The sequence below is a fragment of the Monomorium pharaonis genome, chromosome 5 (assembly GCF_013373865.1).
Source record: "Monomorium pharaonis isolate MP-MQ-018 chromosome 5, ASM1337386v2, whole genome shotgun sequence".
In the NCBI taxonomy this organism is placed as follows: Eukaryota; Metazoa; Arthropoda; class Insecta; order Hymenoptera; family Formicidae; genus Monomorium; species Monomorium pharaonis.
This window is the reverse complement of record NC_050471.1, coordinates 11,460,340-11,483,421: the sequence shown is the minus strand read 5'-3', so window position 1 is coordinate 11,483,421 and position 23,082 is coordinate 11,460,340. Positions and strand designations below refer to the sequence as shown.

General features: G+C 33.7%; 1 protein-coding gene and 1 long non-coding RNA gene across 8 annotated transcripts; one reads left to right on the top strand and one right to left on the bottom strand.

The window, feature by feature from the left end:
• The first annotated feature begins 5,158 nt into the window (after positions 1-5,158).
• Positions 5,159-22,971, top strand: LOC105835730 (phosphatidylcholine:ceramide cholinephosphotransferase 2). Of its 7 annotated transcripts, XM_012679279.3 has the most exons (8): positions 5,159-5,906; positions 6,423-8,203; positions 8,531-8,741; positions 20,384-20,766; positions 21,692-21,902; positions 21,996-22,270; positions 22,357-22,532; positions 22,755-22,971. In XM_012679279.3, the coding sequence occupies exons 3-8, from the start codon at positions 8,689-8,691 to the stop codon at positions 22,908-22,910; spliced, it is 1,254 nt and encodes a 417-aa protein (XP_012534733.1). In that variant the 5' UTR covers positions 5,159-5,906; positions 6,423-8,203; positions 8,531-8,688; the 3' UTR covers positions 22,911-22,971. The 7 variants fall into 7 exon arrangements, with proteins under 7 accessions (XP_012534733.1, XP_036142877.1, XP_012534726.1 ...); XM_036286984.1 differs by having other exon boundaries at positions 6,423-8,741; XM_012679272.3 differs by lacking the exons at positions 6,423-8,203; positions 8,531-8,741 and having other exon boundaries at positions 5,160-5,906.
• LOC118645596 lies at positions 16,203-19,007 on the bottom strand. Its single transcript, XR_004963304.1, has 2 exons — positions 17,552-19,007; positions 16,203-17,412 (listed from the first exon to the last, which is right to left on the bottom strand). It is a non-coding gene; the product is annotated as an uncharacterized LOC118645596 (long non-coding RNA).
• Positions 22,972-23,082: the final 111 nt, after the last annotated feature.

The following is a 23,082-nucleotide window of genomic DNA, read 5'->3' as shown; positions in this document are numbered from 1 at the left end:
TACGAACGTGTTATGTTACGATTATAGAGAATTTGGTTAGTACCAACATTTTCTCATCTAGTTTTCGGGAAAATGTCGTGTAACCCCATAATCGTAGGACTATAAAATATTAGCCACATTCCAATCGGTAATTCAGTCTGCCGCCTATGAGCTCCTATTTGTACATACTTTTCAGGTACACACTAAATGGAGAATATATAACGAGCCTAGCAGTCTAGTATATTATAGAAGTCTGTGATCGCGACTTTTGAGTATATATACATGAAGTGCGTTCGGGGAGACGCTATTAGCGCTACCAGCATCAATCCATCTTCATTACTCATTAAAAGTGAAACAAGGATAAACTGATGCTGATAGCGCTAATAGCGTCTCCCCATGGGTGCGTTCGGGGAGACACTATTAACGCTACAAATGCTAACGCTATCTGGGGCCCTATTCTTGAAATAGTTGCGCATACGTAAATAGCAAGTTGCGAATGATCGCAATGGAAAATCCCTAGAACGGTATTCTTGACTGTCGCAAGCAGTAACGTATACGCAATTTTTCATGTACGATGCAACGAATGGTTCAGACCATTCGTTTCATGAGAAACGTATACGTTTCGATGATGAAAAGCAATAGTAAAAGCCTCCGCGTACCATTACATATTAGGTAAGCATAATATTTTATAAATTAAAAATAGAAGTATTGAAAATTTACTACACATTGCATTTTTTTGCAAGTGAATCCTATCAATTGAATATTAATAAAAATATTCATATTGGTGTTAGTCAGCCAACAGTCTCCCGCTGCATCCACAAAATTATTGATGTTGTAACAAGAGAAGAAATAATGAAACAGGATTAATGCCCAGTCTACAATGAGTCGTTGGTCGTTGGTCGTAAGAAATTTAACCAATTATGTTCGGTTATTCTTCTCTAAGATCAACTGTGATTGGTTAAATTTCTTACGACCAACGACCAACGACTCATTGTAGACTGGGCATAAGTTTCCCAGTACGTTAGCAGAATTGAACACGTTATCCTGGAAGCACTCGCAATACATTTATATGGAATAACTCATATGCAAAAAACGTGCTATGGTTTATCTCTACAGGCGCTATCCACACAAAAATTTCCTTTTAGTAGGTAAGGTGTTAAGAAAAATAAATGACGAGTAATGTAATGCATGATTTAATGTTGAAACTTGCAGAAAATAATATATATTTTCTGCAAATATGTATATATGGAGGAGTAAAAGCCTTAGTGGTGTAAGTCAATTGTTTAAAATATTAATTTGTGTGCATAGATGCAATTTATATATTGTATAGATTGCATCTGTGCACACAAGTCAATATTTTAAAAAATTTAACTTAAACCACTAAGGCTTTTATTTCTCCATATATTAAGGAAATTTTCAGAAAATTATTAATATAAAATCCTAATTTCCCCCACGAAAACAAATAATATCATAAATTTTTACGTTAAAATGTTTTGGATTGCAGGTGATTCAAGGTATTCTCTCAGGCCTTGGATGATGACACCTATAATAGGTGCTATTAAAGGTAGTCCAGAAGCTGAATATAATACCAAACAAATGAGATGTCGTGCATTAATAGAATAATGCAATGGAGTTCTGAAAATGCGGTTTAGATGTATATTGAAGTATAGAATACTCCATTACTCTCCACCAATAGCATCTAAAATTATATATACATGTGCTGTTTTACATAATATGTACATTCCCCTACAGCATGAAATATTGCTGCAACGTTGCAGAAATATTATTTTGCAAGATTGGAATATTGCAGAAAATATTGCTGCAATATTGCAGCAATATTCCTATGTCCGCTCCAAAACAATATTGTGCAATATGTCTGCAATATTTCTGCAATATTCCCCGTAAGATTTCTGTAATATTTTAGCAATATTGCTGCAATATTTCTTGTAAGATTGCTGTAATATTTCTGAAACGTTAATGCGCAATATGAAGGAAATGTTGCAGGTGGTTAAATTAATCAAATAATATGTAAGATGTGTATTATACGAAAAACGGAAAATGAATTTATTGTCATACCGTTACGGCACAATAATTTAAAAAATTATTAATTAAAAAAGTAATTAATTAAATTAACATACACCAACGGATATCGAATATCGTTCCATTCTAGATTTAAGTAAGCATTAAAATGAAGCAAGTCCAGAAAATGCCCATCCTGATCAATTTATACGCTAGAATTACACATGCATGTATGGTTCACACATGTTTAATTAATGTATTATATATATAAGTCAGAGTGAACATCTTCTGGACTTGCTTCACTCAATCTAGTATGAGACGCAACGCTGTCGTGATTACAGAATTTGTTGCACATCTATATATCCTTTAGCTCTAATCTTACATAAAAATTTAAAATAAAAATATCCTGCTCTATTTTTTTATTTGTCCCTTAAAACTATGTAAAATATTACTTATTGTTAGTTCTAGATTAAGAAATACGGATTATACGGAAATAAATTTTGCACGGTTGCAATATAATATTGCCACAATATTGTGCAATATCTGTTAGGAAATATTACATTTGTAATATTGCTACAATATTGCACAACATCTGCTAAGAAATATTACATTTGTAATATTGCTGCAATATTGTGCAACATTTGCTAGGGAATATTATATTTGTAATATTGCTACAATATTTCTGCAATATTGATTATATTATGCACTATTGCAATATTTCTGCAACGTTGCAGCAATATTTCATGCTGTAGGGGATTTGTCGTTAAGCAAAATTAACAATTGCAATTGGTCAATTCCAATGGACTAATCAACGATTAAGTTAATCAGAGTTTGGTGCAAGTTTGGGCCCTAAGCCCGGATCTACAATCATAGGTCGGTATTCATAGTCGAATCTTATTTTAAGATCGTCGCAAGTAATGTCTTAAGATGCTAATACAGCTCTGTGATTGGTTGATGGCATCTTAAGACTGTACTTAAGATGATCTTAAACATAAGAATTGACTATGAATACCGGACATAGACCTAGTTTACACCGAGCACTTGGTACGCGTATCAAATAGTAAATAACTAGTGAATGTGTTTAATCATTGGCTGATCAGCTTAAATTCACTACTTGATACGCGTACCAAGTGCTCGGTGTAAACTAGAGCATAGTCGAATCTTATATTTAAGATCATCTTAAGTACAGTCTTAAGATGCCATCAACCAATCACAGAGCCGTATTAGCATCTTAAGATATTGCTTGAGACGATCTTAAAATAAGATTCGACTATGAATACCGACCATAGTCTAAAAAACACATTTGTAATAGCTTTGTGCAACTAAATGCAACATAAATAATTGCTCCTTTATGGTTTCGCATTGCTTCATAATTACTTTCATGATTTATTGCATTTTTATTGAAAAATTAACAAATTATTCATTTCACATACAGGCCTAGTTTACATCGTGCATTTGATACGCGTATCAAATAGTAAATAACTAGTGAATGTGTTTAATCATTGGCTGATCAGCTTAAATTCACTACTTGATACGCGTATCAAATGCACGATGTAAACTAGACCACAGAGGATCCAGGGACACTGTGGCAAAACAACCGGAAACGCCATTTTCTGGTTTTATGCAGCGCGGATTTTAAAAGTGCTCAAAGTCAAGAAACACGGTAGTGTCTCGCGCTATATGAACGTGCAACGCGAGATCGCCTCGTGAAATAATAATCTATTAAAAAATATATAAAGATTTTTCTACGTGAAATCTACAAGTTCAGCTAAATATCAAATTAAATTATGGACTTTCAGAGAACGCACAAATAGGTTTATTATTATATTTTCAAATACAAATATCAGAGATGTATGTTCATATTCAGGAAAAAAAATAGCACAAAAAAATTAAAAAAAGATAAAGGAAGCACAACACAGGCTGTTTTCCAACTACATACACAGAGACGACACAGTGGGTGCGTTTTTAAATTCGCAACGGATGCAGCCAGAAACACCAGAATGTCATTCCATCTTTGTTACTTACGGAAAGTTGAACAAAGATAGGATGACACTCCAGTGCATCCGTTGTAAATTTAAAAACGCACCCATGATGTCAGCGCGCTGTAAACGCTTAATTCGATTCAAATTGGATCAAGTGTATGCCGCCGTTGCTGGCTGTTGTTAGATTGAGATTAAAAGTTAGAATTTTTAGTTAGAATTTTGATGCAATCATTAATTTTGCTTAAATAAAAGACAATTATTAAATTGTGTTTATCATATTTTAGTTCTAAAATAAATTTTATTGAGATGTCTATGTGGATACTTTTTATACATTTTATTTTTTTTTCCACATAAATAGGATTATACTACACTTGTACAGGATATATTTTATTTTAAACACATACAGCCTATAATTGTAGTATATAATTAATATTTGCATTAGTCCTTCTCTAGAGATTTAGGGTCGGTTGTTCCAACTCTTTGGTAAACTTATCTACCAGGTAAGCATGTGTCTATCTTCATTTCTTTTCTTAAATAAATAAAGACAAACATATTTATCTGATAGGTAAGCCCTTAAGGGTCGATTGTTCCAACTTCTTGGTAAATCTCGTTGAAAAGATGAGATGATATTCCAGGTTATCCACAGGTATGTGAATTCCCATAGATTTTAGATGGTTTTGTATGGATTCCATATAGTTATATCCATATGGAATCCATACAAAACTATCTAAAATCTATGAGAATTCACATACCTGTGGATAATCATCTGGATTTCCATCTCATCTTTTCAACAGGGTTTACCAAGAAGTTGGAACAATCGACCCTTAGAGTTTACTTACCAGATAAATATATGTGCGTCTTTATTTATTTAAGAAAAGAAATAAAGATAGACACATGCTAACCTGGTAGGTAGTTTACCAAGAAGTTGGAACAACCGGTCCTTAGTGGATTTTTATTAGATTATTACATGCATTTCGAATGCTTGTGTTTTTGTGGAAATTTAATTCTGCACACCTGTTGACTACTTATGTGAATGCGAATCGATGTCCTGCATGACATTATTAGTAATCAACTGTAATCGTCGGACCATAAGAGAAACGGCAATCCATGAGGTGGCGCATGCGCCTTTGTGGTCTTTGTCGACGTCGTAACGTATATATCATACCCGATTTTGCAGAAGTATGTATATGTATATTTCTCAGCTACGGTGGCAAGCGAACAGCCAGCCAGGCGAGAGTTCTCCTGTCCTTTGTTCTAGTCATTTTTCTGTTCAAGTTCGGTGTGAGCAGCACACACACACACATAATATATATATATATGGTGTGTGGCGCGCGCGCGCGTGTGTGTGTGTATTATATAGAAAGAGAGAAAGAGAGGGAGAGAGAGAAAGAGAGACATGTAATGACAAAAAGAGCTATCAAGATAATCGAGAAACAGTCTCTTCAGAGGTTGAGGTTTCGCGCGTTTCCGTTTTCACCGCTTCCCAAATAAGCAATCGTAATCACGTTTAGCGCATCCTTGACTACTGTGCAGTGTGTCGATTTCGTGTGTCGATTTCCTCTCCCAGGAAAACTTTTGACTCGCATTTTCTTTCTCTTCTTTTTTCCTTCTTTCGCGGCAAAGCAAGAAAGAGAAACAGTTGCTTCGTTTCATTCAGTGTGCTCCGCTCCAATTGATCGATAGTACATACAGACTCGGATAATTAGGTCGCGCGCGACTAATCGCAACTCGGATAACGCGGAATCGCATCTAGAAGAAAAGAGGAAGAGCAGGACAAAACAAAATTGGAGATGGAGGAGGCAAAGAAGAATCCTTAGGTGTATGCGATTTATTTGTATGCCTTGGGCCACGTCTACACACCTATATGATGAAATTGCAGTTGCTTGTTATTGAGACGGACTACTGCTGGAGGAAAGCATTGCTTAGGTAAGTGATTACTAGTCGCTTGTTTTCCCAATAGAATATTATCCTTGTTACGCTTTGTACTCATTTGTACTCTTTGTGTACTTACTCTGTTTTGGCAATTTTAAGCTGGGTGAATAATATGAATGATTAAAAGAAGTGTTATTATTAATTAAGACTTAATTAACTGTTTTTCTCTGTCATCTACAAATAAAAATATAGTGTATTATATTAGAAATTTCTTTTTCTTGCCATTTGTCGTAAAAAATTAAACATTAATTTACTATCTTTTATTAAGTACAAATCATCAGATTAATGATTTGGATATATAACGAAGAGCTAAAAGGCAAGTTTAAGGAAGTTTAACAATAACATGTTGAATTACTCGGCGATCGTAACAATTTCTGTAGCACAGAGTACTTTTAATCTCTGCTTTTATTATAATTACTGCTTGTAGTAATTCTACAGTTCTACATTTCTGTTGTGAGGTCATATTATTGTCAGTTATTTATCATGTTATCCATTATTCTATTATTACAGTTACATTATGCGTTATCCAATCATCACTCGAAGAAAGGATCAGATCGTATATCATGGTCGCGTTTGTATTTCCAGCCAGAGTATTTGCGAGCAGCATTAACGACATTAATGATGTATCCCATCTGCTTTGAATAAAACAATACTTTTATCGTTAATTCTGTATCATTTTTCATTGCTTTCATTTCATTTTAGATCTCATACTCTCGTATTTCATAAGAGCGTCCTTCATTAAAAATATCTTTCACTAATATCTGTGATGTCGACAATAATTTAGTGGCGTGAAATCATCAACAACTAATATATTATTTATTCTTTTTTATTATCATTCGTTAAAAAAAGTAAAGCAAACGATTCGTTTCACTGATATCAGTACCCCGCATAAAACGTCGGATTGAAAAGAATTAAAAAATATTGATTTTTTGCAAAAAGCAGATTTTAGAAGATATTTAATTGAATATTCTGAGTTCTGAATTGAATTCTATTCTTTGCATTTAATCACAATAAGAGGCATTCAAATGAATGCAAACGTCGCATTAAAAAAGATTTACTTAGCTGCTAATTGCTATCGGATTCAAAGGTAAATAAGATTTTATAGTTCTATTCTCAATATCACACTGAAAAGTATTGGCCACGATCCAATCCGAGATTTTTGCAAAGCAGAATTCACGATAAAATCTCGCGAATGCGAAACACTATTTTTGAATAAGACATTTTATACAGGATATACTGATATCAATCAACCGGTATACCGTTTTGATAAACGTCGACTAATTCTAATTTTCTGCATAAACAAGTCAGCTTGAAACCTATACAAGCGACATAGATAAACTCTCATACTGTAGTCGAGTCAGTCGATTAGCTATTTTTTTATGTTTATCATATGCATAATATGGACACTGACAAACGAATTTATGGTCAGACTTTGTAAATGATCAATATCACCGACGAGATACTATTATACTATTATATTATACAATAGTATCTTGTCAGTGTCAATATAAAACGACTGAAGGGTTTTCAAATTTCGGCGGGTAGATGATGATCGATATCTCGCAGCCCGTTCGTCGTTCGCTTGTCGCTCGCATCGCCAGCGCACCCAGCGCCACACGGCCACTGACGGCGACTAGCAGCGACTTTGCGAGATGAGTCGTTCATATAAACGCGCGCGCATATGAGTCGTGTACTTTAACCTCGCGGACGAACGTTCGAATTTTCACTTTGCGGTTCTTCGATGTGGTCGATACTGATCGACTATCGGTTTCTGATCCATCTCTGGACAGATTTCTTTGATCTCCGATCTTCGATAATTGCCTTGCGGTTGTACGTACGAAATGGAGCGAGAAAGCGAGAAGAAACGATTCGGACGACGCCATCTTCGCTCGTCCTTTTTTTCAATGAAACGTCACGTCTGGTCGGAGCGCGCAAACCACGACCGAAGACCGAAACCGAGGAGGCGAGAGTTGTTCGCGTAGTCACTAGTCAGTGTATATGTGACGGCGGGGGGCAAACGTCACGGAAAGGACCGTACGATTTGGGAGTGGGCATTACGGATCGCCACCGGTGGCGTCGTCCAGTCGAACAATACGAAGTTATATACTTAATTCGTGCGCGCCCCATCGTATGTGATTAAAGTGGCTAAATGTATTTGCATCCAAGATCTAGCCCCGAGAATCCGTCGCCGTCGAGAGACGGGCTCGAAGAGGAGTCGTTTGTCGTCCAGTGCCCATGTAAAATCACTCACTAGACTGCTTTCTCCCCCGCTCCTCCGTGATATATAGTTGGTTAGTTTCGTTCGTGTGTCGTTTTATTAGTGTTGTGTGGCCCTCTTGTTTCACACGTATCACACACACACACACACACACAAACACACACACACACACACACACACACACACACTCTCTCTCTCTCTCTCTCTCTCTCTCTCTCTCTCTTTCTCGCTTTCTCTCCTCCCCTCCCCTTTTCTCATTTTCCTTTAGTCTCTTCACTGACCACGCTCCCTTCTCTTTCTGGGCTCTCTCTACTTCCTCCATCCCTCCTTTTAAGAAAGCGATTGTATTCGGATGCATATTTTGTTGGTTATGTTTCCTGTTACGTCGCTTTGTACGTAGTCATAACACACAGCCGTATGTACACGCGTATTTACGCATCTGCACATCTGGCTGCGAGAAAAAAAGAGAGTGATAGAGATAGAGAGAAAGAGAGAGAGAGAAGCAAAGAAGAAACTGTTCTGTAAATGACATAGTAGTGTGTGTACGTATAAAGTAAAATGCATAAATTAAGACTACCTGTCAAGGTCGAATTGCCCAGTGCTTTAACAAGGTATGGCGAGACCTAATTTACAGGTTTCTTTCTATTATTTCTCTCATAATTTTGTTGTATCGTTTGTAACATCGGGATTATATATGTTTAAATTATGGATACATAATTCTGGGTGTTGTTGCACGTCAACCTTTTACTCCTTATTGTTCCCTGTCTCGAATCATACGCTTTTCAGATTTGACATTGTACACAGAATTTATATATCTTACAATTCTTTTTATATCGTTTGCTATCATCATTGATTTTTTTTAAATTTCAGCACGAAATTTAAGCTCAAATACGTAGGAACATCATTTATATCTACATTTATGTTTCGCGAGATTAAAATGCTTGGAAGATAATATGTAATTATCTTTGTAAGATGGACATTGTTCTCTGCTCTTATTTCAGCTATTATCATAGCAGCACAATTATATTAATGATATTGTGCCAATCGCAAGTTTGTTTTGCACCAAGAATTATGTAATCCATTACGATTAAATTTTCTTTTCAATAGTTTTTAGTTAAGAAAAATATAACGTAAATATGCTGTTACATATGTGACACATTAAGTACATATATATTTAATTAGATTCTTTATTAATATTAATTTTACACATACACCGATATTTTTTTAACACAGTACAATATTAATTTTAATGCTATTTTAAATATACTTATAATATTGTATTGTGTATTTTGTGTGAAAGAAATATCAGTAATAAAAAATACATATAAGGTGTCTGAAAATTTTCGACAGCGCTTGCATAGAGGTAGAACAGATAAAAGTGAGTAGAAATGTCCTCTATCATTTTGCGATTTTTGCAATATGCGCGCGCGCGCGCGCGAGTGTGTGCTGTCTGTCTGTCTGTCTGTCTGTCTGTCAGTCTGTCAGTCACAGATATTCGATAGATTGGTATGCCGATATTGACAGCGCTACTTTATTGCAAAATTTCATATCGCCGAAGCTGATTTTCGATAAAATCGTGTATGATCACAAGTAACCAATATCATTTTCATTATATAGGCATGATTTAAGTTCATAGGTCACACATAATAACTTATACGTTAATTTTACTGCAGGCAACATGATTAGTGAATATTTAACAAATCTGAGAATGTAGCTGAATACGAAAGAAATACGCAATCTCAAGAGTGTAACTAAATTTTTAGAAAATTAAAATACGATTTCTTCGGAAAAAATCTGTTTATTAATTATTGAGAACATTAACATGTTACGAGAGATTTCTACAAAATATTATTACATTGTATTTAAAATCTTTTATAGTATAATAAAAATCGGTGCTCTATGTAAAGTTGCAATTTTTTTAATACCGAGCACTGCCTTTGCGTGATTTTTATAGCTATGTTTTTACAACTCGAACGTTATCACGTTGACACTCGTATTATCTCATCTTCATACCGCTTATATCATTTTAACGAATATTTATTTGTATCATCTTATATTTTGAGACTTATCATCAGAAAGATGAGATAATCGTCACTATCACAAAAAATACAGCGAGAAAATCTGTCTATTAAAATACTTATGTTGCACGCGCGTAATCTGTGATACGGATGCAGTTATATATGTCATATATAGCTAGAAACGATTACTAGAACAGCTGGTTACGAAGCTATTAGATGCTTATCTAATCCATCACAGATGCGTGTTTTAAAATGTATCGTGCCGATGATGTTAATTTTTTTCGATACGATAAAGATAAATGAGGAGGAAAAATTTCTTCGGAAGAAATAATTGTTTCACCAAAATTGATTAAAAAGTTAATTTTTATTTTACAGTTTTTGATTGTTATAATATATAACTTAAAATCGATCGATTTATGGTCAAATAATTACAGATACATTAGTCGACAACGTTTCTTTCTCTCTCTCTCTCTCTCTCTCTCTCTCTCTCTCTCTCTTTCATGTAAATACAAAGTCATGTGTTTGAAAGCGCGTTTAGTATCAGGCGAGAAAGCGATAACTCCATGGTCGTCTTAATGTTCAAGATTGTTAGTCTCTCTTTCCTTTTTTTAATCGAGCCTCGCCTATTTTTTTCACGACAACAGTATGAGACTATTCCTATAAAAACCAGTTGACTTTAGTCATTATCAAGCTCAATGTAAGTTGCGTCTGCTATTTGAAATGATTTGTTGTATTAATCTCAAAATCTCCAGAGATCTCGTGCTTTGAGGAAATTTGAAATCCATCATAAAAAAAAAAAATAGAATTATCATCGATAATTTTTTTAAATCCTGCAAAAGGCAGAGGCTATACTTTTTTTAGAAATTTGATAATCCCTAAGAATGTAAAAATACTTAAAGTTTATAACTTGATACCACAAGTCGCCGACTCGCCGAGCATAGTTCATTTGGCGCGAGCTACTGTCGTGTCTCTTGATTTATCACCCACTAAGTACTCATTTTAATTTGCGGGTTACACTTGTCACGCATGTCTCATGTTTTATGGATAATACCTTTTCGAGATTTACGACATTAGCGTCGATCTTTGTCATGAAAGTTTCTCTTCGCGAAAGTATATTCGCGATCGTGATCGAAGCACCTGTGAGTGATCACGAACAAGCGATCTATCGGGTGCCCTTCTAAGGGCAGCTCAACGTTAGATCGCCGTGTTAACCACCTGTAAGTATTCGCGAGTGTGCGCGCACTTTTTATCGCTGTCGAGTGCACGTGCACGAGGGAACGCGTAAGCAAAATAGCTTTTGCGTTGCATCCATTTTTAGATCCGCCAAATTTTGGATCTATAAAATATCTTTATTTTTCGCGTTTCTCGGCATTTAGCTTGAATTTTGTTTAATAAATATAAAAGTATCCAAATACACGACTATGTTCAAGTTTACACTAGCTGAGAAGTACATTTCTTTCTTTATTTATTAATTCGTAGTATTAATTTCAATGACCATACAATGTGAAGTATCGAATTCTTTAACTAGATATTTTTGGAGCAGCGCTTCTTATAACGCCTTCGAGCGATTTAGCTTTTAACTTGGCCTGATCTTGATCAGTTTCTATTGCGCGTTTCGTCATAGCTAAAACAGCACATCGGCGCGTCATTCTGATTTCATTGTTTCGTTTTACAGCATTAATTTTGAAATGTTTCAACTCATCTTTTTGGTTCTTCTTTCACATATCTTTTTCTTTATTTTATTTTATTTTGTTTTATTTTCAATTTTCCACTTTTTTATGATGCATAATCTTACGCACTGTACGTAATTTAGTTTTCCTTACTAAATATTTTTCATTTTAGAAACATTTCAGGAAAACATTTCTTTTTTTTATCGCGTGACATTAACTCTATCCTAATTTTCATTCGTTGTTTTTATCCGCTTATCATTGTCGTTTTATCGATTTTGATTATTCGACTCTGCCTTCACATTTTTCTCCCCCTTCCCCGCTTCTCTCCCCTCATCCGTCCAGGGTTACCGTAGCTTCCCTCTCTCTAAGTCTTCGTCTCCCTCTTTAGGTCTCTCTCTTCCTCGCCAACCTGCGGTTTTCCTTTCTGTAGTAATTATGTGGCGCGACAGTATGAAGCCTCAACGAACAGTTTTTTTACTTGACGTGTGAGTATAAGAACGCGCTCGACATCGAGTGCTCGGTTGGTTTTACTATTTATGCCAATAGGTCTGATTAGAACGTTTTTTTCTCGTCTCTTCTTTTTCCTTTTCTTCTTGTATACGAATTTTCCTCCAGGTAAATCGTCTCTCTATATTCGGTGTCTCTGCAATTCTTACATAAGAATAACGCGTGACGCTCATTTTGTATTTACGTCCGAAATGTGACGACGACGTCAAGACGATATCGCGAAAGGTCGATCTCCGTGACGAATCCCTATTATCTATAGAAGATACTTTTCAATGTTAACATTTACATCGATACCTTATCAATATCTTGGGATTATCAGCGAATGACTTTTAACTAAATGTCTTCTTAAAGACTTGTTAAAATTGGACCAAACAAATAAAATATCACTTTCCAAATTTTCATCGGAAAGCTGCAATTAAATATTCTTTTATCCAAAATATCAGATGGGTTCAAATTGAAGTCGATAATTTCCATGTGTACGCCCGTTCTCAATAACAAGTAGAATCTCGAATCTTATTATTTAGTCATTTCTATAATTTTATTGAAAGTCGATTTTATTAAAGATTAATATAACATAATATAATAGATTTGAATCAGATGTAAAATATACAAGTTTCGAATATTTATTTATTATTCTCGGAGTTGTATGTATTATTGACTTAATATTTAAACAACCGAGAACAGATTGTAAAATGAACCAAAAGCAATGTACATGAAGCAATATTTACTATTTTCTTTTGGTTTCTTTACGTGTCATTATGATTAAAAATTATTGGAGTAACTTGATTTTCATGTGCCATCGTTCCTTGGTGATCAATTTTAAATTTCATAAATTTACGCGTTTAATTTTTCGACATCAACAAGTTCGACGTCTGTAATATCTTTCGTACTTTTATTTATTCTTATTTGCGATTGTTTTGATTGTTTACAACAGCACATTTGTCTTTCTATACATACCTACAATTGCACGCATGCGTGCAAGTAAACAGATTACTCTGTGCAATACGATAAACGCGGGTGTATCCGATGTATGATAAAACCGAATTATATCGATTTATACGGTTGGATAAATTATTTCCGCCAAAGTTATTCCAGCGAAATTTAAACTTTGATTATGAAAGTATAAAAATATCCATTTGAAAGAAACCGGAAGCAAAAACTGCATGTGTGTATTTAAACCAATTTTCCTCGAATTTTCAAACAAATTCATCATATCTTTCAATCGTGAACGTTCTTGTTCAATATAATAAATTACATATGTACATACAAGCTCTTGTTATGTACGACGATAAATATCTGTAAAAATTATACGATTTATTTACTAAATCTATATTAATTATTTCTGTAATTATATATATATATATATATATATATATATATATATATATATATATGCATGTAAAATAATGAAATTGTAATCATATTACAATTATTACAAAATATTTTCAAAGATGTTATAAATGAAGATCACATTCTATTTCCATATTTGTACACTTAATTAATTAATTATTATTTTGTTGAAGTTGTGTGACGAAAATATACTGTGACGATATTTAGTCATTTAAAGAATGTAATTATTTACTTCACAGCAATACATTTTTGCGAATGTAAAATTTATTTCCTAATGTTGTTTATTAATAATTTAGCGTCACAGCATTTAATATCTCGATGCTGCTAACTTGGTATTTATTTGTACGATCAAAAATTAATTTAAAATATTGACGGTTGTGGCTGCTACCCGGTGAATCAGTTGAGAGGAAAAAGGAAATGAGTCATGGGTTGGGCAGTTCATTTGTGACGTAATTACATAGGTTTCTCTCAGAAGCATTTGTACTCAAATTAACAGATTAAGAAAAAAGGAATTATACGCGATAAAATTCAGTTAAAAAATCGAAAGTATTAATGATAAATTAAAAAAAAAATTACACGTCTCATTCTTTTTTTGTATTTTTTCTATCACGGAGTAATTAATCGTGCAAGTTGTTTATAGCAAAAGTTTTGCCCGATAATCTGTATCTTATGAAAATTTGTTTGATCATTATCTTTCTTGACATATGTGAAATAATAACTAATGGCCAAGTGTTTATTAATAATGTCTATTTGACGCTAAACATATTTGGAAAAGAAATATTTTATAATTTATTTTTTATTAATTTTTCTTTTTATTTATTTATAACTTATTTTTCTTTCCATTTTTATGACAATGTTTCATAGCAGCATTACATGGACATATTAGTTTTGTAATTTGTATATATAATAACAAACTTGTTCAAAATTGTTATTTGGTTGATAACGTGCTGTCCAATCTTCCTCAATATTACTCGATTCGTAAAAAAAATTGTTCAAGACTTTTTCATAGAATGTGTACAATAATCAATACTTTTCACACTGTTCGAACGAAATTGTAAATGAGTCTGTGAATGTGTGAATCATTCCGACATATATAACAGCAAGATTATAGAAATCTCATTAGTCTTCAGATATGGCTTGTTGAACCGTGCATGAATAGCGGTGATTGAACCCTCGATCAATTTTTCCGAGTTCCGGTGACCTTATGGTCACGAAAACGATAAGTGTATTTGTCTTGAGAAGATTAGAATTATTACAGTTGATCTGCACCTTTTAAGAAATTTTTTCGATTAATTCGAAAGTGTAAAATCTAAAAAAATATATAAAATATGAAATCTGATAGAGCGCTGCGCTATATATAAAAATAAAAATTTAATATTTTTCAATTTTAAATGTTAATTTTAATTGTGGAGGTTCTCTCTATTTAAGAAATATAAATGATATATTCTAGATTTATATAAATTTGATGAAATTTTCTTGTTAAAACATCTTGGAGCAATCTTAAAAAAGATTAAAGAAAATGGTGATGTACTACTGTACAAACCTAGCTGAAATTTTATTGATAAAATTATCGTGCATTATTCTCATAAAATTATTTATTTACACTTTTATATACTGAGAAAATTTTATAGTTAAAATTACTATAGTAAATTGTAAGCGCGGACCAAAGAAGGAATTATGAAAATTTTTATTATGTTTTTCATTAAATTATTATAAAAAGTATATTGTTGTTTTGACAATATCTTTAGTTTCAAAACGAAAATCTTGAAATGAGATTATATTACGTTAAATCAAAAAGATTTACTTGAACGAAGATTTATTTTAAAATTATATATGAAAGTTAAATTGGTTAAAAGTTTAACCAATTTAACCAAGAAAATGATATTCTTGTTATTTAAGAATAATGTTCTTGAATGGAAAGGAAAAAATGTTGGATAGAAAATTCTACATGTTCAAATCGAAAATTATAATTTTCTTAGAATAAAATTATCAAAACAATTATATTATATTCTTGAAATAACACTTATAGTATTGAAATAAGATTATATTTTGAAATTTAAAATTTTCAAATTTTTCTAAAAAGATTATATATTGTTGCTTTTATATGAAACAATGATCGCGTTAATTTGAATACATAAGTTTCAATTTGAGAGTAATTTTTTTCTGTGTAGTATTTACTATTTATGATTTAATTCTATGAAATTTCTTCTTATTTCTTCCGTGGCTACCATTGTACATAGGAATTTTTATAAAAAAACTTATAGAAGTTTTTCCAAGCAAATATAAAATTTTCACGTGCTTTTTTTCCTACATAAAGAGTAGTGATACGCTTAAAGCATGCTAGTTATATATCATGCGTGGTTATATGAATTATCATGGATACCACGCATGATCGATCTTTGCAAGATGATACATTTGATTAAATCGTAAATCATATTTTTGTTTCTGTTGAATTAATAAATTTTATATCTCGTGTACCTTGAATTGTGCATTAATTAACCGAAAATCGTGAATTATTTTTTTTACATTTGGCGTATTTTACCTAAATATTGTACACAATATTTTGTTTATTCGATATTGATAATTGTTAACCATGATTCTGTATAAAGGATGCATCTTAGGATGTTTTTTAAACTCTAAAAAAATTTTATTTGTAGGAAACTAATTATTTTTAGACTATTCTTTTCTCTTCTTATAATTCATTTTCTTTCGAATATTTCTCAGAGGCACAAGTAACATATTTGTTCGCAAAGTAAATCGAAACATTGCGAGGCCTTCAGTTTATTATCAGTACACGATATATTTACGATTATTTTTATCATTAATATGTTTATTCGTAATTATCTAAGCATTAAATTAGAAATTGATTATAGGAGCACTAATTACATATGGATTATGCAATTTCTGTAGTTTTCCAAAATAAATAAAGCAATTATAATTTAATATAGAATTGTTTAATATAGAATTCTACAAATATTAATGATTGTTGCAATCATATTGGTATCACATTTTACATGCATTTGGCATGTGGCCGTGTTTATATATATTATGTTCCATAATAAACCGCGTGGTGCAATTGGCATATAGTTGCGCGTCAGAATAGTAACGGTAGAATAATGATATGATAACTGTGGTTGGCTGTTGCAAAGTTTTATCGTATTTCCATGCTAATGGATTGCAAATCGTTAGATATAGTGTGGTATGTTCTCGAACGTAGTTATGTGAAAATATTCACCTGTTACGAAAGTTATTGAGACTTCCATGTACTATGGAAAACCCTAGAGTAGTATCTAACTGAATAAATAAATCATTCGCTTTTAAGAGCTGATATCACAAGTATCATATTTCATATAAGTGGTGCAAGCATGTAATTAAAGGATTAATAAAATTTAACAATTAAAGAAATGTGCTTTTAAAATATTTTAGATATGTGATATTTAATTTTAAATTTGGAATTGAGAATTATCATTGTATAATATTATTTTTATTGGTAACGATAATTTTTAATTTTTTTATACAGAAATTTGACATAGGTTATCGGTTTAACCATGCATACTATAAAATGCATATAGATACAATACTAATTGTTATTGATACAATACTAATAAGCTTTGCGATTTAATTGGAATAAAGTAGAGACACGATGTATATGAATATTGTGTAAATGGGACATATATACAGCAATATACAAATTGCATCGTTATATGAGTGAGCTGTAGTCAGCTGTTTTAAACACCCTTAGGGTCGGTTGTTCCAACTTCTTGGTAAAACTTACCTATCAGATAAATATATGTTCGTCTTTATTTATTTAAGAAAAGAAATGAAGATAGACACATGCTTACCCGGTAGATAAATTTGCCAAGAAGTTGGAACAACCGGCCCTTAGAGTTGTTCTACAATAGTGTAATTATATATAGTCGTAAGTAGTTGTAAAGCGCAGTTGTATGTTTATTTCTAATTAATTTCTAATTAGCTTTCATCTCAATTTAGTTTCTTTTTTATTAAAAAAAATCGAGATTAAAGTTAATTTATATTGATAGAAGTGGACAAATAATTGTCTTGCATTACTGTACAACCACTTACAACTACGTATTTTACAACTACGCTATTGTAAAATGCGTAACAGCTGTACTACGCTGAGAAACAAGTTGTTAACCACTACAGTTTTCTATATGATTAAGTACTTTCAAATATCAATTCAGATACTTATGTATTTAATTTTTACACATAAAATACTTGAATTTATAAATTATATATTTAACTTAAATATATTATATATTTCGTTCAAATACATCTTTTTGACAAGCAGTTTCTGCCCGTATGTTGTATTCTCTCATTCTTTTCTTTAATTCGTCAACAACATGAAATCTCTGATTCTCTTTGTAAGAGTAGTGTCCGAAATAGTTGTGATAATTCTCAGAATCAAATTTCTTTCGAGAATAATTGATCACAACATCGTTATTCAGATCAAAAGGATCATTATCCAAGTGAGAAAGTTCTCGACTTATCAGCATAAATACAGAAGTCACATTCCTAAAATCGCATCTTTTAATCCTGTAAAAGTAATATCCACTTTGGGAATTCATTTCCTTCGACAATCGGAATGCAATCGTATTGGATCATAATAGATCAAGTTATAAATAGGGCCAAATTATTGGATATCCTATATCTCTACGCATTATCTTTCTAAGGTAGATTTTTCGACGAATTTGATTTTTTCTTAGCAAAAATGTTAAGAAAAATTATTATCTATAACAATAATTTTAGAATTTAAAAAATTTTTTAAATATTTTATATATATTTCCTCACTGTAACAAAGTTTCAATTAAAACTTTATTAACTCTTTGCGCTTGACAGATTTGGAGCAATGTTGACAGTTTACTTCGCGTATTGTAATGTTAATTCACTTGCGATTTTTACAATAAGTATGCGTGCGTGCGTTCGTGCTCGTGTGTCGTATATGTTATACTTATTGAAGTATTAAAAGAGAAATAATATATTACGTTTTAGCGTGATTTTTTTCGTTACTGTCAATTAGCAATAGTTGATACGTAGAGTAAAATTCCAAATTTTTTAAGCACTAACTAGATCAGCACTTGAAGCGCAAAAAGTTAAGAGTTTTTAATCACAGTACATGGAAATTACTACACTTGTTGGAAAAATTATGTATGTATTTAAAATTTCTATTTAGTAGTATATTAGTAATATATTTATTTTGAGGATTTTTTAAAGATTTTGACAAATTGTATTTTGATATTGCTCGACTGATCGATAGATACGTTACAATTGTATAACCAAGTTATACAATTGTAACGTATCTATCGTTTTAGACTATGAATACAAACTATCATTTTCTGTATCGTGGGATTGTAATTTGTTCAATAAACGTGTACGACACTTATAGTCTTATCGCGCGAGTTGTCGGGCAAAGGTGTCCGATACAGCTGTTATCTTTCCCACGAAATCGCGTATCACGTTAAGCATGTTCGTTGATGTTAAACATTTATGTCACGGGTGGACACATCATCCCGACGCGGATATAACCCGCTCGCCAATCGAAAGCAACGCGGCATTACATCCCGCCGGCGCGATGCATTCCATTCATTTGTTGAATGTGTTTGATTGTGATCTGACGAGCGAAACGCCGTACCGGAGATGTCGAATGATGTGCACAAGGTACGGATGAAAAGAGAGATTCGTTACATACATATAATGATGCTACTACGTAAGAAAATCAAAATATTTTTACCCGCGGATTATATTCGACGCTACGTTTGTCATGTTAATCGTTCTTATTTTTTGCGGTGTAGGAAAAAGAAATATAAGTACGTGTCATAAATTTTTTTTTACCTCACCGCATGTCTCATTTGACTGATCGTTACCTTAGTTGGGCACATCTTGGAACACGAGCCCCTGGATAATATAATACCGATGATGCTTCCGGTTACGATTCTGGCGTCGCAAAAAATGGATCTTGGCTCTATCAACGGATAAACAGTGAACAATTTTCAATTTCGAACTTCGACGGGATACACGCTTTCTTTCCGGTAGTAATAACCTTTTCCCTTTATACGTCGGGAAATTTCTAAAAATATCGTGCTTTACGGGGCGTGACGCGCAATGAACGCTTCAAATAAATATGTCCCGTTCGCAGATGTGTGTCACGTGTAACACCAGTTTTATCGATGCCCTGATCGTTGCGCTGGGCGAGCGATCAACGTTTAGTCAAATAAACTTTGATTTTTTCTTCCTTTCTTTTTTTTTTTTTTTTTTTTTTTTTGAAAATATCCTTGACGTAATGAGAAAAGAAAGTTAATACATCCCAGATAAGAATATGAAAAGATGACATGTTTGAAACGATTAATTACGAGTTGCAACTTGGAATGTCACAGCGCGAGGATGATTCGATGGGATAGACAGTGGTGTGTCACTTGTATTTTATATGCAGACGCGTGCGCATAAAGCAGTTTTTTTTTTATTCAACAATAGCTCGGTTATTCTGCCACGCGATCAAGTAGCGCGTGCCAAGGTCAGCTTCGTTTCTCTAAATCCACACGTTTCTCCTCACCTTTCGCGCTGTCTCATCACCAATAACGATACGAATCGCCGAATGCGCGATTTCGATTGTGAGACAGTGCCTTTTGCTTCTATGCAAGGCTTATCCCGAGATTCGTCGGATCAGGACAAGTCAACTTCTGTTCTGTGCAGGATGGTATTGGATCCCAAGGCCACTAGCTTGCACAACGATTACGGAAGTTTCGATCGACCGTTGGGCGCCGGGGAGGACCACGAGAGAGACGTCGAGGCGGCCGTTGATGGAAGCAGCAGTGGGATGGCGCAGTCCAGCGATGTTTATCAACGGCAACCGCTATTGCCTGGCGCGCCGCTGTCCAAGAGCAAGGACAAGTGGTCCGGAGTGGCCTCGGGCTCAGACTACTACGAGGATGACGAGGATGAGAAGGATATCGAAAGCCTGGGAAGACACCCCGGGATACCGAACGGCTCCGGTAGCGGCATCGTCAAGATCGACATACCGGCGCCGCTTCGCGAGGAGCCACGTTTCCCCAAGGAAAAATGGAAAACTTTTCTCGGTAAAAAAACGTGCGAAAGTTAAAGTTGTCATTTTAAAGGATGATCTCTCCTCAAGGAAATCCGAAGGCTTTATCTCTTTCATGTATCTTCAAAAAAGACACGTATGAAGATTCTGTTCCATCCAATCGTGTAGCATGTTTATACTTTATATTTAGAACTTTAAAATAAAGGTTCAAGACTTACAAAAATTCTTAAAAAAAAATTAATTTTGCTTCCACCAAGCTATATTTGCATTTAATATAATTAATACAGTTAAAATCTTGAAACAAACATGCGTGCATACTTTTGAATTATTAAATAATATCAACTACATCTCTTCGAGAAATATGTTAGAGAAATAGTTTTCTCGATATGGCCGATCAATTTCCTTGATTTTTACTACGCTCAACCAATTGGTAAATAAATTTTCTAAGTAAAATTTTTTTAAGCGAAAAACTTGTCGATTAATTTTGCCAGCCTTGGAGCTCGGAGCCTCTTCAGCGCTTGGCTTCGTATATGTGACGTTGATTCACAGCGGGGAGTCCATCGAGATCGAGGTCGTTATGTGGCCTGGTATTCGTTCGATACACCGGTCTGCTCGCACAGCTTCGTCTCTTACAGAGAGCCTCTCTCGGATCGAACTCCTCTTTCCTCGAGCTCGTGCGATGACTTTTTGCATTAGAGTTAATCGAAGCGAGCAACTGGATGTTCCCTACTGTTTGCAAAATGTACACAAATGCACAGAGCAGCAAATTTCGCGAGTTCCGTTACGTAGATCTGTTATAATCTGATGCGGATGGTCGTTGCACGACTGAGTTGATTAATACCGCCGTTATTTCTTTGAGTATATTGTCGGAAACGGAAAGAGCAATATACGAAAGAAGAAAATGGCACGATAATTATATTCGAACAGACATGTATATAAACTGCTACTTTCCGTTACAGCGTTTCTATTTATGGTCGTAAACTTCATACTGACGACGGCTTCCCTTGCGATGGTACACGAGCGCGTTCCAGATAGAAACACGTACGGATCGCTTCCCGACGTGATACTGGACAATGTCACCGCTCAAGATTGGGCGCTTAATGTTTCGGAAATCCTAATTATGATCATGTCCAATTCCGCGATGGTTTTTATTATTTTTCATAAACATAGGTACGTATAAAACGCAAAGTAAATCAATGTCGAATAATCTTGGTTAAAGATTATATATAAGATGTTTTCTAACGATCAAATTTATTTCTACAGATTCATAGTAGCTAGACGAATATTTCTGCTTATGGGCTTGCTCTACATGATGAGGAGTATCACGATGTACGTGACAGTGTTACCGATCGCTAGTAAAACTTACTATTGCAGCCCAAAGGCGAATAATACCAGTCCGCTTCTCGTAACGAAGAGGGTCCTCCAGCTCATCTCCGGCTTTGGTTTATCCATTAATGGCAAACATACTTATTGCGGAGATTACATTTACAGTGGGCATACGGTTGTGCTTGTACTCAGTTACCTGATCATTAAGGAATGTATGTACCTTCGTTTGTTTGAGATACAAATGCGGATATACGTGTGACGTCAGTGTAATTTTGTAACGATACGTAATGCATTTCAGATTCTCCGAGGAGATGTCAACCGATCCATTGGTTAGCTGGCCTGGCGGTACTCGTCGGGGTAATTATGGTGTTGGTAGCTCATGGTCACTATACAGTGGATGTACTTATAGCTTACTATGTTACTACGCGCTTGTGGTATATTTATCACACGCTAGCCAACAACCCAAATCTCAAGGTACATTTTTCTTTTAAACGTTGAAAATTTTTTACTTTGCGACAAAGATAATTGATCTAAAAAATCGTAATTAATATAGTTTTAAATAACATTAATTATGTAATATAACATTCATTTATATGGTAATAAACTTTAGTTTATTATAATATCAAATATTACGAAATAATAAACACTTGTAGTGTAATTTATATATTGTTAATCTACAAGACAAAATTTTTGTAGCAATTCGGACCAAACAACTTTTTGGCCCGGCTCTGGTGGTTTTCCATTTTCAAATATTTTGAGAAGAATGTAGGCGGCACAGTGCCACGACAATATGACTGGCCTCTACCCTGGCCTCGACGATTTCTTGCCAAGCATCCTAATCGAGATAGTTAATACTTGTTTTGATTTCATGATAGAGACTGTTAAAAAATAAAGAAATTACTTTTATTGTAAATATTTTACGCCCGCGTGCGTGCGCGCGTACACACACACACACAACACACATGAACACACAAATATGTATATAAATCGAGGCTTATTAATGTGGAGTGATAAAATTTCTGAT

What these genes read in the sequence shown, in the direction of transcription:
- LOC105835730 (XM_012679259.3), top strand. Translation starts at nt 19,158, where the DNA reads ATGTTCGTTGATGTTAAACATTTATGTCACGGGTGGACACATCATCCC. An exon ending in TTACCTGATCATTAAGGAAT is followed by an intron (nt 22,271 to 22,356) that starts GTATGTACCTTC and finishes AATGCATTTCAG; the next exon opens with ATTCTCCGAGGAGATGTCAA. An exon ending in CCAACAACCCAAATCTCAAG is followed by an intron (nt 22,533 to 22,754) that starts GTACATTTTTCT and finishes AAATTTTTGTAG; the next exon opens with CAATTCGGACCAAACAACTT.